Source organism: Petromyzon marinus, chromosome 11, assembly GCF_048934315.1.
Source record: "Petromyzon marinus isolate PM22_M1 ecotype Great Lakes invasive population chromosome 11, UKy_Petmar_22M1.pri1.0, whole genome shotgun sequence".
Taxonomy (NCBI): domain Eukaryota; kingdom Metazoa; phylum Chordata; class Hyperoartia; order Petromyzontiformes; family Petromyzontidae; genus Petromyzon; species Petromyzon marinus.
In genome coordinates this window covers 3,098,832-3,116,499 of record NC_133677.1, presented here as the reverse complement: position 1 = coordinate 3,116,499, position 17,668 = coordinate 3,098,832, and the positions used below count along the sequence as shown (strand labels likewise).

Sequence of the window (17,668 nt, the reverse complement as noted above, 5' to 3'; positions counted from 1 at the left end):
TACTCTTTGGTTCTTTCGGTAAAGTCACGTGTTAGGTAGAAATAGCGATCGAAACGTCGTGATTTGTTTTATTTTATTTCTACCTACGTGACTTTACCGAAACAACCAAAGAGAATATAGGTATTAGTAGATGAAGACACTAACAACATTACAAACACATGTTAAAATAAACATGGTCAATGAATGCATTAATTCATATTTAGTGTACCTACAACAGCCCGTCGTTAACAGAGGAATGGTCGGTAAGCGAACACATTGGGCTCTGTGGAGGCACTACACTGTACACTACACTGTACACTACACTACTGTACACTACACTATACACTACACAACTATACACTACGCAACTATACACTACTATACACTACACTACTATATACTACACTATACACTACTATACACTACACTATACACTACATTATACACTACATTATACACTACTCTACACTACACTATACACTACTATACACTACACTACTATACACTACACTACACACTACTATACATTACACTACTATACTACACTACATACTACTATACACTACACTATACACTACACTACTCTACACTACCATACACTACACTATACACTACACTACTATACACTACACTACTCTACACTACACTATACACTACACTACTATACACTACACTACACACTACTATACACTACACTACTATAGTACACGATACACTACACTACTATACACTACACTCTACACTACACTATACTATACACTACACTATACACTACACTATACACTACACTACTATACACTACTATACACTACACTACTATACTACACTATACACTACTATACACTATACACTACTATACACTACACTATACACTACTATACACTACACTATACACTACTATACACTACACTACTATACACTACACTATACACTACTATACACTACACTACTATACACTACACTATGCACTACTATACACTACACGATACACTACACATTGGGCTCTATGGAGGTCTATCGTTAAGCGATTAGTCGTTAACAGGGGAGGTTGTTAACAGGGGTACTACTGTATACAAAAACTCAACATACTGTCAATAACACTGCCTTCAAAATAAAAACCGATATGACAGGCGACGTTTGGGAGCATGGCTCTTCTTCCGAACACGAATAATGATGTGCGTACTATGAAGAAGTGTTAAGTTTGTTCGCTCAAACTCAGCGTTAGGGTTATTAAACCAACAAAGAAACCCATTTGAGCTTCTAAAGTTGGCTGATAATGGGGCGACTGCTCCGAGAGAATATTGCAACACGTGAAGTTTAGCCCTTCGTAGTAGGGCTGAACGACGAATCGATTTCGAATCGAAATCGTAATTTGGAACAATGCGATTAGCAAATTGCAAAGGTTGCGATTTTTTTGCGATTTGAAAAGTCCTGTTACTTTCTTATTGTTTTACGTTTTATTGTAACTTATTTAACTTAACACTTGTTCTATAAATTTGGATGTTAAAAAAACCCACCACTTTTTTCAAATTTTCTTGCTGTGGTTTTCACACCTGATGATGATTGCTTGTGTTGCAGTCGAAACGTCGTGAGAATTTTATTGTTTTATATTTCTGTTATTTTATTGTTTCCCTTCTACGTGACTTTACCGAAACAACCAAGAATATAATTGTTTTATATTTGATTGTTCTATTTCAATTAAATAATTTAAAGATATACATGTTGGAAACAATTCATATATTTTAAGTTCTCATCCTTGCATTAGAATATATAGAGCAGTTCATATTTTGATGGTATCACGTGGTAATGATCCATCACATGTTTTAAATCTATTACACACTGAATATTGAACTGAAGCTTGACTTTTAAAAATGTAATCGCAAATCAAATCACAATATCTGTCAGAAAAATCGCAATTAGATATTGCTCACAAATCGTTCAGCCCTACTTCGTAGGCTATACTCTGCAGGGTCAGAAAAATGGTAATTAGATATTGTCCCCAAATCGTTCAGCCCTACTTCGCAGTTTATACTCTGCAGGGTCAGAAAAATGGTAATTAGATATTGTCCCCAAATCGTTCAGCCCTACTTCGCAGTTTATACTCTGCAGGGCAGCAAAATGGGATTTAGATATTGCCCCCAAATCGTTCAGCCTTACTTCGTAGGCTATACTCTGCAGGGTCAGAAAAATGGTAATTATATATCGTCCCCAAATCGTTCAGCCCTACTTCGTAGGCTATACTCTGCAGGGTCAGAAAAATGGTAATTATATATCGTCCCCAAATCGTTAAGCCCTACTTCGCAGTTTATACTTTGCAGGGTCAGAAAAATGGTAATTAGATATTGCCCCCAAATCGTTCAGCCCTACTTCGCAGTTTATACTCTGCAGGGTCAGAAAAATGGTAATTAGATATTGCCCCCAAATCGTTCAGCCCTACTTCGCAGTTTATACTCTGCAGGGTCAGAAAAATGGTATTTAGATATTGCCCCCAAATCGTTCAGCCCTACTTCGCAGTTTATACCCTGCAGGGTCAGCAAAATGGGATTTAGATATTGCCCCCAAATCGTTCAGCCCTACTTCGTAGGCTATACTCTGCAGGGTCAGAAAAATGGTAATTAGATATTGCCCCCAAATCGTTCAGCCCTACTTCGTAGGCTATACTCTGCAGGGTCAGAAAAATGGTATTTAGATATTGCCCCCAAATCGTTCAGCCCTACTTCGTAGGCTATACTCTGCAGGGTCAGAAAAATGGTAATTAGATATTGCCCCCAAATCGTTCAGCCCTACTTCGCAGTTTATACTCTGCAGGGTCAGAAAAATGGTAATTAGATATTGCCCCCAAATCGTTCAGCCCTACTTCGCAGTTTATACTCTGCAGGGTCAGAAAAATGGTATTTAGATATTGCCCCCAAATCGTTCAGCCCTACTTCGCAGTTTATACCCTGCAGGGTCAGCAAAATGGGATTTAGATATTGCCCCCAAATCGTTCAGCCCTACTTCGTAGGCTATACTCTGCAGGGTCAGAAAAATGGTAATTAGATATTGCCCCCAAATCGTTCAGCCCTACTTCGTAGGCTATACTCTGCAGGGTCAGAAAAATGGTATTTAGATATTGCCCCCAAATCGTTCAGCCCTACTTCGTAGGCTATACTCTGCAGGGTCAGAAAAATGGTAATTAGATATTGCCCCCAAATCGTTCAGCTCTACTTCGCAGTTTTTACCCTGCAGGGCAGTGCAGCTATTCCGCGGTGTCGTTTGTTCGGTCAGCTCACGACCCCTCGCGGTCACAGCGCGCCACGGCGTTGAGAACTTCGGCGGAATTTTGGGCATCGCCATTCCGGGGCAACACGAGAGAGTGGCCAGTTTGACGTTCGCGTTTTGTTGGCCCTGAGTCGGAATGACAATCGTAAATAGCAAAGCAAATGAGCGGAAAATAAGCCTCCATCGCCACATCACGCCTCTCCCGCATACGAAAGGAAAGTCGTTCTTACACAACACGTCAAAGGGGCCTCCCATAAATGACGTCACGTGATTTTGGAAGATTTTTGACCCCCCCCCCCACCCCTTCGTCACACGGCGTCACAAAAAGTCAGACCCCCCCCTTAAATATGACGTCACAAAGCTCTGCCCCCCCCCCCCCCGCAAAACATAAAACATGCTTCAAATCGTTGAAGGAGTGTTGTTATAACAATTAGTGGTGTTGTTATAACAATTCTATATTTATTTAAAGTTGCGCATTTTGATGTGACGTCACATTTCTCAACCCCCGCCCCCTTCGTCACACATCGTCACAAAGGTCTGTGACCCCCCCCCCCCCCAGGTGCGTGACGTCATTTATGGACGGCCCCAAACCCGCACGTCCTTCTTCAACGCTGTGTGCCCGGTGTGGATTGTTCGGTGTCTCATCAGCAAGAGGCGGGCTTGCTTGAACCAATGCTGGTAGACTGCAGCAGATATTACAGCCACTCACCCCCCATACGTTATGTATGTAGAGAATGTTGGACTTCTTTCGCGCCGTACGTAGCCAAACCGTGCCAATCGGAGGTGCGGAGGAAGTCGCCAGCCCTCGATGCAAAGTTGTGTGTCGTACGCGACGCAAGGCAATCATTCGCATCGTTGTGGAGAATAGAAATGGACTAAATAAATAAGGCCGTGCGGCTGATGGGTTGTGTAATAAGTACTGGGGGGGGGGTTGTCTTCATTTGGAGAAGACATGTTAAGGAACATGTCCGCGTAACTGTGTTTTTGTTAATTCGGTACGACGTGTGTTATACACATGTAACTTCTTTACGCATACAATTTGTGTCGAGGGACGACGTTTTGGGAACCCTGCCTACAATGCGGATTGCCACTGAACGTGTCAATTAATGCGGTACCATTTAGATGGAGAGTTACTCACGAGCGGTCTATACAAACCGTCACGTGTACAATACCATGTTTTGTGAACTCTGGAGCCAATATTTGCTATCACAAGGGGACATCAATATTCTCGCCTACGGCCAAATCACGCGGAACGTGCAGGATCTCTTCAAGATACTCTTAGGTTCAATTCGGTAAAGTCACGTAGATAGAAAATTAATAGATCACGATGTTTCGATCGCAACACAAGCGACCGTCTTCAGGTGAGAGAGAAAGCTCCTAGTAGCTTTCTCTCTCTCTCACCTGAAACGTCGTGATCTATTAATTCTCTACCTACGTGACTTTACCGAAAGACCCTAAGAGTATGGATTCCTGCAGTCACGAAAGCTTCAAATCTCTTCAAGATCTCGGAGGGTTGAGCCTGGATAGTGCCCGAATCGTGCGAGCTCCATCCACAAAATAAATGTTTCCATTTGCCGTGCTTGTATCCTCCACTCCCTCTACCCCACACCCTCCGTCTCTCCTCCCCCTTATCTTGCCTATATGGCCTCTTGTTGTTGCAGCAGCCCTTTGGCCCACTTTAGCAATTGTTTCTTGCTGTTGTCCCACCTGATGACGGACGCTTGTGTTGCGCCCGAAACCTTGTGATTTAATTTATTTTAATACCTACGTGACTGTACCGAGAGAACCAAAGAATATGGATTCCTGCAGTCACGAAAACTTCAAATCAAGATTTGCGGGGCAACCTCGTGAGTGGAAAACCAGAACAGCGCAGCAACATCCATTGTCGTCTACTGTTCTATGGTCCTCGTCTTCATAAAGCAGCACTGACCAACGTGGTGAAGTATGGTCAAATAACACTCCAACCACCCCCACCAATACGACCTCATCCAATAGTGGATTGACAAAAACGGACGGGGGGGGGGGGACGTACAAGTGTTGACTCCAGCTGTAGTAATCAAATTCTACCAGCGGGTGGCAGAACGGTCCTTTGTTATTGGCACACGGCCTTGATTTCTGCGAAACAATTATTTTAAAATAAAATTATACGGAGATAAATAACCCCCCACCCCTCGAAATAAAAAGTGGAACATACGCAAACAATGCGCAGGTTTCAATCAACCGCATTATTGTATTGCGCAATTTATACTTTGTGGCTGAAAGATCGGTTCCAAATTAAGTAAAATAAGAGCTTCTAAAATGAATCAATATTTTCATAGCAAGGGAAACCATGAACATCTACAGTAAACAGGTTTTAATGTTATTCTTCCACGACCCGTATTATAGCAGCGCAGATGTAACGAATAATTTACTTAAATTTGAATCGCTCCAATTCTCCAAACGCCCGTTTTAAAAAATCTTATTTTCCCCGTATACGAACTGCGTCTCACCTGTGTAGGTGCATATTTAGTTTTTTGTATTGCAAGTATGAGGAAAGTAAACAAAAGCATTAGCATTTAGAAAGCCATTAAGTAATATGAACACGGGTTCTGTGAAACCATGCCCTCTGTCTCCGCCGCTACCCCACCCCTCACATAAATTAAGATTGCAGTGCAATTGAAAGCACGCGTGGCGGATCGTGATTTATAGGACGAGGCAATTTGTTAATTGGCTCAAAGTTATTGCGTTCGCGGAACACAGGGCGGCGTTTTTTCTTTGTTGAAAGAGGGACCTCTCCTGACGTTTAATTCTCTCTCCTTAGTCAGCCGAGTTCTGCTACAGGGCCAGGCGGCTCCATTTGAATTCGTCGAGAACAGGCATTGCACTGCACTCCCTGCCAGAGTGGGAAAACGAGGACACCACGTCGTGATTGGCGTTGTTTGAATGGGACTCTTTTCTTTGTTCGGCTCTTCCAGCGCTAAATCAAGTGAAATGTGCCATTTCACAGAGACACGGCATGTGAAGCACGCACGGAATCTGGTCAAGCGATATGCGACAATGTCTACGCTAGTCTCTACAAATGCGGACGGGCTGGGTCTGATGATGTAGGGACGTTTGCAAGAAGGAAATCCTGACGGTGCTGAAAGCGATGTTGATAAATTGGACCCGCTGTGCATTTCATCAATGTCCCAGGAGTAACAGGTACACTATTTCAGGTGACAAACTATAATTTTTAATCAGTCAAACATTACCAACCCGGCTATCAACAAAGGTTTTTTTTTTCCTTTATCAAGCAAATGACAACACGTGAACGGCACACAGCAACACTCTTTAAAATTTTCAACATGCTCTGGTTTTTGCGATTGCATGTAAAGCTCGGCTAAAAAAAAAAGAATTAGGCGGCCATAACAAGTGCGTGCAAGACAGGCCCCTCACCGCTTCCCCTCTGATCCTGCCAGACTAAACAGCACGTTCCAGAATAAACCTGGAGGTCAGAGTGCAAGCCAACACTCATTTTCCCACCATCTCGGCTGCTTTTACTGGGACCCAGCTGTGGAGCCCCAAAAAAATGCTTAGGGCCACAACAGCCATGTTACTGCAACCACCGTGAGGGAATGAGATTATTGAGGATAGATAACGCAATTGTGGGGGTATTGCATTTAATGCGCAACAAAAAAGCGGTTTGCTTTAAGGGTATGGGCAAAGACTACGCACTTACATTTAACAAATAATTCATTACGTGATCTGAAACATTTGTACATTATCTCAATGTCGATTTTATGTACAAATCCATATTTTCATTGGGCCAATTTTTTTTTATTAAATTGGAAACAAGAAATTCACACAACAGACATGCATTGCTTTCATGGGGGGGGGGGACAATACTTTTAACCAATGTCACCATCTGCCATGTTTTGTTTACTGCTAGATGAAGGCCTCCCACCCCCCTTGGTCCTGAGATACTACAATCCATCTCACTCCCGCACGTGAGCGAATCTCATCGCCCCATCTCTCTGGTGGTTGCTTTCCCAGGCAAGATCCCTCCTCTGGCTGCCACTCTGTCATCAGCCTTGCCCACTGACGATCCAACCCTTCTCGCAACGTGCAATGCCCAAGCCCACTTTTCTTAAAGGTCACCGATGACTGATGCGCGTTCCCCTGACCCATGTTTCGCTTTCTCTCTCTGTGTAACGTGCAGCATGGATCTCTCCATTGTTATCTGTGTACTTTAAGTACTTGTTCCCTTTGTCATTGTCGACGTCTATGATCTTTAAGGTTACTGTATGCAATGTGCCTAATAGTAAATGGTCAACATAGGCAAATCACTGTTGCTTTTTATTCTCAAATTCATTTCCCCATCAAACACTCCGAACATTTGTTATCCATCTGCTTATTCAATAGTTGTATCCTGGTCTATTTCAAGTAAGTTGTTGTGGATGAACACCCATTTGTGTTTAGTGACATTATTTGCACATGGGTGTGAACATGCACACATTTAATGTGTTAGCCTGTACAAGGTAATTTGGCCAGAGTGAAACACATTTACATTGTTATTTTTTGTAAGTCGTTGTATTATCTCCTTTGTCGTTGGTGTGGAAATGACTGCAAAAGACCACGTATCGCAATACTTAACTGCACAGTATCAAACATCACCATGGTGCAAGCTGCAACACCAAGCTGTGATGATGCAAGCTTGAGACCACACTGCCATTTGGCTGATGCCGGTCTCCGGGGCATGATATTAATTCTCTCGGGGACCACAAAGCAAACAAAAACGACTCTGGAGGGCTCAATGTGCACTCCGTTGTAGTCGGTTTGGGCATGGCACACCTGGTGTCTGCATGCTCGAAAGCACCAGCCGACTCCACTATTATTCCATAGCACAGAATAAAAATCGAACCCCCCCTCCCCCCCCCAATACCTATCCCTGCTTTGCAGACATTGTGTACACAAGTGTGCGCGATGGGCACGGTAGCAACAAAACCACCGAGCTTCAGCGGGCGTGTCAAATTTCAATTGATTAGGTGACAGTAAACGATCCGAGTTTTTCTCTCAAAATGCGAGTGCAGACGCAGCCGTCACGCCTCGCTCGCCGCGCTTTCCCTCGCATAGCGCCAGATCGCCACCACCCTGTCGTCGCCGCACGACGCCAGCAGCCCCGGGTCACTGGGACTCCACGCCACGCAGTTCACATCCCGGTCGTGCGCTTTGCGAACGCACACGGCTTCGTAGAACCGAGGGCTTTTCCCGTCGCCTTCTGGCACAGCCTCCTCCTCAAACACTCGGATGGTGTCATCTCCGCTGGCTGTCGCTATGGCGCCCGTGAGCTTGCACCTGGTTTTACATTTGTATTTTGGGGGTCAAAACAGAAAGGGATTTGATGTGAGAAAATTGTACGATTTGAGTTGCACGTTTGTGGGTGTACAGCACGTTTGAATAGCCAGGAAAATGAACTATACGTAATGCAAAGATGTGAACTGTCTCAACCTTTTCCACAGAGACTTACCAAGAGACGTCGTAAATGACTCGTGTGTGATGGCCAGAGAGGGTGCACACACACTCCCACGTGGCGCCGACTGCAACACAAATGCATCCAAACAACAAAAATATTTCACATGTAACATGAACGGAGAAGCTGTGTGCGTAGGGCGTCGGCTGGAGTTCCACGTGTTTGTATTACCCCCCGAGCTGGTAGCCGCACCCTCTTGCCAGATGCGTATGGTTTTGTCATCGCCGCAGGAGACCAGGCGGCGCCCGGTCGCGTCGAAGTCGATGCTCCACACGGTCGACTCGTGCCCCTCCAGCGTGGCAAAGCTGCTCCAGTCGTCGCCATCCTCGCGGTACAGGCGGATGCTGTTGTCGTAGCTTGCCGACGCCAGCACCTTTCCGTCGGCAAGCACGGCAACCGAGACGACCAAATCGTGCGCATTTCACATGTTACGATTCACTGCAATCCAAACCCCACAAGTCCTTTACCTCCGAACTTCGAAAGTAACTGTTAAAACCCACTGCTGCTGCTCAGGTAAAAGGTGGGGTATATTTTAATTTACCTCGCTGTTGGGATGCCAGACAACGTGCTTGACGTCCTGCGTGTGCGAGTTGAGAACGCTTGCGCATTCATAGTCTTCCTCTTCGTCCACTGCCGACAAGCATGGAAAACAGTGGCGAGATTTACCGCACGTTAACATGCACTTGCTGGCGATCGGTTATTACGCGCAAAGTATCACCCACAACTCGGGCCGTGGATTAATTCCAACGTGAATTGAAATGTGAAAAATGTTGAAATTATGTAACACCATCAATCGTAAGGCACGGATGTCAGGTAAGCGTAAGCTGATTATGAGTGGCTTATTTGAGTCATACAATTTATTGTAACTTATAAATCATTGAAAAACTACTTTAATGTGGTATGCATGAACTATATATAGCAATGAATATATTTTAACACTTTAACATTATTATAATAAAGACTCTACGGGGAATAACTGCTTTAACTACTTATTTCCACGGTTTTAATTTCAAATATTCTCAAATGTGCATCACCTAATTTCTTACTTAAATTAATCATATACACTTCAAATCTGTGGCAATAAAAAAAGGTCTACCAATTACACACACAGCAGCACCGATTTAATTACCATTTGCATATGCAAAGATATAATAATTAAATGTGGTCTAATTAAGAGCAGCGTGTGATAATTGAACCACTAATGACATGATGCATTGTGATGCGCTGTTTGACTAAAGACCCAATTTGTAATTTAATTACACAGAAGTAACTAACAAGCCCCCTGGTTACGGTAATTAGACTGGGACGATGTAACAGTAATTAGCAGTTGCATTTTGGTTGTAAATATTGCTGTAGCATACGGCGTGTGGCAAGTGTCAGCAGAGATCTCCCCGCGCTCATTCATACGGCTCTTTCTGCTGGGCATTAGTCGGCGCTCCGCACTGCGTGTGTGCGCGCGCGTGCGCGTATCTTGGCGTGCGAGTGCTGTCGCCAAAAGCGCCCTCGCAATAAACACAGCATCAAATTGTCCTCCTTGCTTATCCTCAAACCCGCAGCAACAGTATCCGCAAAGTGATCTCATAACCGATGCACAAAGTGCAAGGTGATAATTGGGTAAGATAGCTCCAATGTTGAAACGTGAAAAAAAGCAATCGGGTAATGTAAAAATTACTAATTTGTATAAACAAAAAATATATTGCTAAACTAGATGAGTATCATGGAAAAATATATATAACAAGTTTCGATTATCTGATGAAATGCTGGGGAAAAAGAAAATAAAAATTCACAGCATGCCCGACTGCCACCGGTAGATTCCAACTCCCAGTGCGTTTGAGTCTATTGAAAATTACACTTGGCAAGTGCTAGCTGGTGTCGATGTAAGGGAACAACAGACACCTCCACGATTGGTAGGTGGGTGGTGGGGATGAGGAGGAAGGTGGGTGGACGTTTGAAAGCTGTTAAATTAAGTTGGTCACTCCGCATTACAATTGCAGATCCTCCGGCATCTCCTGATAATTGGCGGCGAGAGACACGGTACGATGTTTGACGCATGTGAGGACCACGCGATTTCACGTGACATGTCGGAGCTGCTAGCCCACTGCGACGCCCCACTCGTATGGCATCAGGAGACCTCTCTGGCTTTAGTGATGTGGTCCAGAGACAGGCAAAGGAATGCTAGAATATGGCTAAACAAATATAGACGAAGAAAGACCGATATCCAGCTTTTTTAGGTCACAGTGTAGTCTGTTGAGACGGTATACATATAATACCGTTGTAATTACTAAATGTTTATCTTAAAAGGATGTTATTCCTGTCTAATGCAAACGTCAAGGCAGGAGATTTCATTTATTCACTGCAGACAGAATGGGTAGTGCCACTGATTGCAAAAATACCTGGGTCCCCTGGCTCCGTCACACATAAACTGCAGGAAATTCAAGTGAACACCTTTCACTGCTTTTTGTTGGCACTGCTCTGCAAATAATTGGGTACGACACTATATTTAACTTAGGTTTTTTTTTTATCGCGTGCTATTGAAAACACTCTACGCAGTGGGTGGCCCTCTGTATACACTGATGGTGAGAAATATTTCCCTACAAAATAACCCAATGTATACATTGGGTCTGAAGGTGGGATCTGCGATGGCGACATGTTGTCTGGTCACTAAAACGACCACATCATTTGCGGTAGAAACGCAGACACATGTGACTTGTAAAGTGAAGCAGGTTGGATTAATGCGATTAGACTAATAGGGTATGTGGTCAATTCAAAGCAACTCTTTGTACAAAATGCACTAACTATAAATGTAAAATTTAAGTACTATGCACTAGTATTATGGTTTAACTGTACTTTAAATGATTGCTTGCACCTGGAATCTAAACATTCCATCAACATATATTTTTGTAAGTCACTAAAAAGGCATATAAATGGGCATTAAATTATCACTAAGCCTGATGTAATAACATATGAAGAAAAAGACAATTAAATGGCAGAAAATCTGCCACAATGGCGTAAATGTTTTTGGAAAAACTCAAATCGGTGACTTGCACGGGAAGAGGCATCTGCAGAAAGAAAGGCTACACAAAGCTTAATCGGTGACTTCACTTGGGGTATTTGCGGACGCATCTCCACATCCAGCATTGGACTGGTATCCCACTTGCATACCAAACTCGAATGCTTTTAAATTTTTTTATTATATATTTTTTTATCACTCCCTGTGCCTGACCTCATACGTTGGTGCTGTCAGCCTCCGTATACACGGTGGGCTTCTCATGTGATCTTGACACTACTTAAAACAAAGTGAGATGGAAGCCATCAGCTGCTTAGGCTGGGCATGCACACCTTCCCAAATCCAGACACTCTTGTCACGACTGCAAGTGGCCAGCAGGTTTCCTGATGGAGCCCAGGCCACGCCCTTTACTTCATTCTCATGTCCTTCCAGAGTCGCAGTCACCTTGAATGAATGAAGAACAAATGGTGAACACTGTTGCATCCATTAAAGAGAAGCTAATTTCTGGAAAGTACATTGTGTTTGCGTGCTTTCAAGTGATAGCACATTATTGACTGGACAAAGAGTGGTCTTATACAGTGGTTATTTATAGTTATTTCCAGCTCAAATGAACATGAATGTGGTGCTCATCTCATATTTACAGCCCTGAGGCAGTGGTGGAAATTCCACATTCCTATGGCAGGGGCAAGGCATATATCCATAAAATATCCAATGTAGACTTCCACACAGGGTGGTACTAATTTCACTGACTCTAGAATGATAATGGGCCTAGTCAACCCCCAATCAGGAACTAAACTTGCAACCTTCAGATTGTGTCCACTCAGTCGACCATTGAGCCACCTTGCCAGATTGAAACAACTAAAATATAGAGATACAATCATCGTCTGCTCCTTCCATCATCTTGTTAGCGAAAATGAGGCCAAACATATCTCTGTCATGGTTCTCTTTCTTTCGCCAGTATTTCTGCTTTGTTCAATCTCAATCCTTGTTCTTCTTGGTTTTGTCATCACCTATTCCTTTATTCTTCCATCATCATAAACCACAAAAACTAATTTATTGCACAACTTAAACCACCAATTAATACAGTACTTTCCTTCTACCTTTGTTTAAAAAAACAAAATAACTTGACGTTTAAGGATAGTGTACTTGTGTAAGGTGTGTAGACTTCCATGTGCGATGCTTCGCGTAGGTTCGCAAATGCTCTCCACGCACACCTCGAAATCACCGTCGCGTCGGCTCCACACACAAGTGGTAGCGTCGAAACTCGCAGAGGCCAAGCGGGTCCCGCACGGAGACCAAGCCACATTTCGCACCGTGCGCTGATGAGCGTCGGCCAGAACCGAGCGGCACACCCAGCCATCGCCTGCAACACTCATGCACATCATAACAGACACCGCCACTGGTTTGGTAAACGATAGGGTGGGACTCTTGCTCTTCATTATCATGCGATAATGAGATGTTCTTATCATTATCAATCATACGATGAAGATCCACTATTGTCCAAACTTTGGCCAACTTCATCAATGAGATGCATCTCTTATACCTGGTTGGGCCATTACACTGAAATACAATTTTTTGATAAATGGAGTGAATGTATAATTTGCCAAGGCAGTTATTTACCAAAGAAGGGTCTAGCCAACGATTTATTGAAAAAAGAAATGCCATAATTATATACGCACGGGAGAAAGGTACTCATTTATTGGACATGAATTCCCTGTTTGATATAATCAATAGCACTTAGGCGCATTAACTTAATTGCTGGCAATTGAACACTGTGCTGACCATAACGAAAATGATCCTGCTACATTAAACGCTCTTCGATGGTCACACTAAACATCTACAGGACAACAGGGCATTATTCACCTATGACAATGTGATAACAAATTCACACAATTGCAACGTGTTTAATTAATTGCCCTACCTCTAGGTTTTAAATACTGAAAGCAATGCAATGCAAGTGGGTCTTACACTCGCAAAGGTGTTTCAATTTCATTACTTCATACGTTTAGTTGGGCTGACAAGATTCTGCACTTGTAAATTTAGCAGATGCTCATTAAGTACGTTGGAGTTTTTTTTTCATGGCAAAGGTGTAAAGTTATTTTTGAAATTAGATTTAGACTTTTTGGGATAAATAGTGCAGCTTTAAATACACGAAACAAGGTGACATCTCACTGACACAAGTCTGTTACTAGGGATACCTACGGAAGAACTAGGAATGTAGACAAAGCAATACGTATGTTCAAATTATAGGTTAGACACAAAAATATACACACAATCAAGTTCCTACGTTTTATTACAATGAAGGTAGCGAAAAAAGTACCATTTTGTGAAAAGACAGAGTTGTATTCCCCATCACGGGAATTATAAATGTCCACAATTGGTTCAGCAATATATAAATAGATAGCCGTCACCATGCAATCCTTGTTTGAGTAGAAAACCTATGGTTATATTGCATTTTTCTATAAAATGTGAAGTGAAAATGTCAAAGCAATACAAATGGTGTAATTTGGATTTCTAAAGCGTCTACAACCACATCTCAAAACTTCAACAATTTAGAGGGGGTAAAAGAAAAGAAAATGTAAAAAAAATACATTTGAATACTGACCAATGTTTGAAAATAAAATATTATTTATCCTTTCGTAACCCAAAGGTAGACATCACTAAAAAATTGTGCATGGATGTGGAGAATGTGCTATTATGTACTTTAATACAATTTTGGGGGAAATATCGAAGTCCTGTAGGGTACAATGAATAATGTATCAAACACTGGACGAAGAAATTACTCCACTTACGTGAATTAAAAAAAAAATTGTCATTCACTACATCTTAATTTGAGTGGGATTATTTTTTTTGTATAACAATGCAGTACATGCATTTTGTTGAATTCTATAGATGTTCGTGACACTTATTTTCTCAAATAGACATTGCACAATGAAAACCCCTGAGAACCCAGTTTCAGCTTTCAATGTTCTTAAACAGTTATTCGAGTGCGGTATGAAAGGAACTATCCAGATTATCGTGGAGGACACAAATTGAACGTTGTGAAAGGGCTCGAAAGCTGAAATTTGGCACATCCATAAACGAATCTACGTTCATCGCAAGCCAAATCATTGCAGCATATATTTTTTGGTGCCCGGGAAAATTAGGCTCGGTGATTTATTTTATCTGTGAAAGCGCTTTATAGCTCATCAGATTCCTCCAGTACACACATTCCGATTCTAAATATTCACAGGGTCAGCATAAAAAGGTATGTAAAAATATACGATTCCTCCTACAGGTAAACCGTGTAACTCGTGGAGTGTAACGCTAAGCCGATAGCGCGTCCAGGTGCATACAATGCTGAACTAATTTGTCTATCCAGTGCAACAACTCCTCTCGACGCCGCGGCGGCTATGGGGGCCGTTTGACCATACTTCACCAGGATGGTCAACGCGGGTTAAATCAATGGGGGGGAGGGGGGGTAGTGTGAGTGCTCAGGACGGGTTCAATACATCCCTCGCCGCCGATGTTAGCCGTGACGGGGAATCAAACTCAGGTGACACGCCTCGTGTTTGCCAAGTAGCGCGCAGTCTGTGAACAACTTTAAAGCAGAACCGCTCCACCCCCTAGCGACGGTGTACGGGGCACTGCAATGGCACTCGGCCAACGAAGCCAGAGAGAAATTACGGTGCGTACAATATAACACCCGACAGATATAAAACTCCCAAGAGCCAAGGTTTGCACATTTACCACCGCGGAAGGTGCAAGTGATTGTGAAACGCGAACTGCTTTCAGGAGGCCCTTCATCCAGCAGTGGATTGACGGCGGCGTGTGGGTTCACTGGGCCCCCAAGCATCGACCTCGCCTGGAAGGCTTTGCCGGCAAATGGTGCCCGCACTCCCGTACGCCCCCCTATCCGATGCCGGCGCCCTCACCTTCCCTGCCCCACACTCGCACCGTCTTGTCTCCACCGCAGCTGGCGATCAGAGCTCCACTGGGGCTCCACGCCACCGACCACGCTCTGTCCTGGTGGCCCGCGAGCCTGTGGAGCACCTGCAGGCTGCCTTTCATCTGTGCGTCTTGCTCTGTATCGGCAATGGTTGACGTCTTACACGGCAGGGTTGCTGCGGTGTAGGCCCAATATGGCCGACCTCGTTACGTAGGCAAATTGGGGAACAACCCCCAACAGCAGGGGAAAGCGAACGCAATCCGCCGACATCCGTCGCGACGGCGCGTTAAATTGCAACAAAATTTCAGCGCGTTCCTCGAGTGGAATTTTTTGAGTGGATTTGGGGCGACATTTGTCGTCTATTGTCTTTGTGAGATTTCTCCCCGTAGGACGCGCCGAAGTCGTCACCGGAGTGGGCGGATTTAGCGATGATGGCCGCTCTGCTGCCCCTTCAGATGGACACTTCGAGTGCGTGCCAATCCACTGCTGGATGAGTGCCAATCCACTGCTGGATGAAGTGCCAATCCACTGCTGGATGAAGTGTCAATCCACTGCTGGATGAAGTGCCAATCCACTGCTGGATGAAGTGCCAATCCACTGCTGGATGAGTGCCAATCCACTGCTGGATGAAGTGTCAATCAACTGCTGGATGAAGTGCCAATCCACTGCTGGATGAAGTGCCAATCCACCGCTGGATGAAGTACCAATCCACCGCTGGATGAAGTGCCAATCCACTGCTGGATGAAGTGCCAATCCACCGCTGGATGAAGTGCCAATCCACCGCTGGATGAGTGCCAATCCACTGCTGGATGAAGTGCCAATCCACTGCTGGATGAAGTGCCAATCCACTGCTGGATGAGTGCCAATCCACTGCTGGATGAAGTGCCAATCCACTGCTGGATGAAGTGCCAATCCACTGCTGGATGAAGTGCCAATCCACTGCTGGATGGGTGCCGCCTCAGGCGAAGGTCATTTGCCCACTGCACCTCATCACTCTGGGTTGGTGGAGGTGGGGTACAAAATAACAATGGATTTTGTTACAATGCCCGCTACTGCCCACAACGCTTATTCTACCTGGTTTTCTTTTTGACATGGGTGTTGCCCCATCCAAGTGTTGTTATCCAGGTTTAGAAACCTGCTTAGTTTCGGAGGACTGACGGGATCGGGCACTTTGGGGGTGATATGGCCATATGTGGAGAATTAGCGAATAATTTCACGTTTATGACGAGTAAATAGCGCCTCCGATTAGCACGGTTGCCTATGTACGGTGCGAAAGAAGTTCAACATACATTTATCTAGTTTCTAGACGAATGCTGCGTAAGAAAAACGTACATAAGCTTCATTAACAAAAAAATCCTTTTAGACTAAAAAATGTTAACGAAACACACCAAGGCCCAAACTTTTGTATACAGTACAATGTGTCACCTGTAAATAATTACAGGTAATAGGTTTTTTTTTCTTAAGAAAAAAAGAAGCTGCAAAGTTGGGCTCAAAATGACAACATCTGGAGGGATTATGGGCAGTTGTAGACAATATTTGAGATGGAGTGACAACCAAAGTAGGGACTATATTTTTTTTAGTATTTTCACCAGGGAGATGGAGCTATGAGAGCCTCGCCGTGGTGAGATGTTAACTATCTCGCCTGGTATACAGGAGGTCGTGGGTTCGATCCCGAACCTGACGATGCCTGCTGCTGTATTTTTGGAGTTTGCGTGTACCTCTTCCCGTGGTAGCGTTGGATTTGTCTCCGGGGTCCTCCGGTTTTCCCCTCCACATTTAAAAACATGCGTCCAGAGTAATTTGGCTGCTATAAATGTCTACGTGATAAGCCGCTTCATTTGGGCTATCATTTGTTGCTCAGTTACTTCTGAAAAAGAGTGGGCCTAAGGGGCCATCGGTTTAGTAGGAACGCAAAAATCTGTCAAAACTTGACCCCCCCCCCCCACCTCGAATCTGATAGAACGCAGAAACGATCAAGGATTAATAATATTAACGTGTTTAAGCA

At 43.9% G+C, this 17,668-nt stretch overlaps 1 protein-coding gene across 2 annotated transcripts; it reads right to left on the bottom strand.

Annotated features, from left to right (window-relative positions):
• Window positions 1–6,428: 6,428 nt before the first annotated feature.
• CIAO1 (cytosolic iron-sulfur assembly component 1) lies at window positions 6,429–16,117 on the bottom strand. 2 transcript variants are annotated; one of them, XM_032952359.2, is made up of 7 exons: window positions 15,650–16,117; window positions 12,950–13,098; window positions 12,068–12,179; window positions 9,270–9,358; window positions 8,921–9,101; window positions 8,726–8,795; window positions 6,429–8,553 (listed from the first exon to the last, which is right to left on the bottom strand). In XM_032952359.2, the coding sequence occupies exons 1-7, from the start codon at window positions 15,783–15,785 to the stop codon at window positions 8,298–8,300; spliced, it is 993 nt and encodes a 330-aa protein (XP_032808250.1). In that variant the 5' UTR covers window positions 15,786–16,117; the 3' UTR covers window positions 6,429–8,297. The 2 variants fall into 2 exon arrangements, with proteins under 2 accessions (XP_032808250.1, XP_032808249.1); XM_032952358.2 differs by having other exon boundaries at window positions 8,900–9,101; window positions 15,650–16,116.
• Window positions 16,118–17,668: the final 1,551 nt, after the last annotated feature.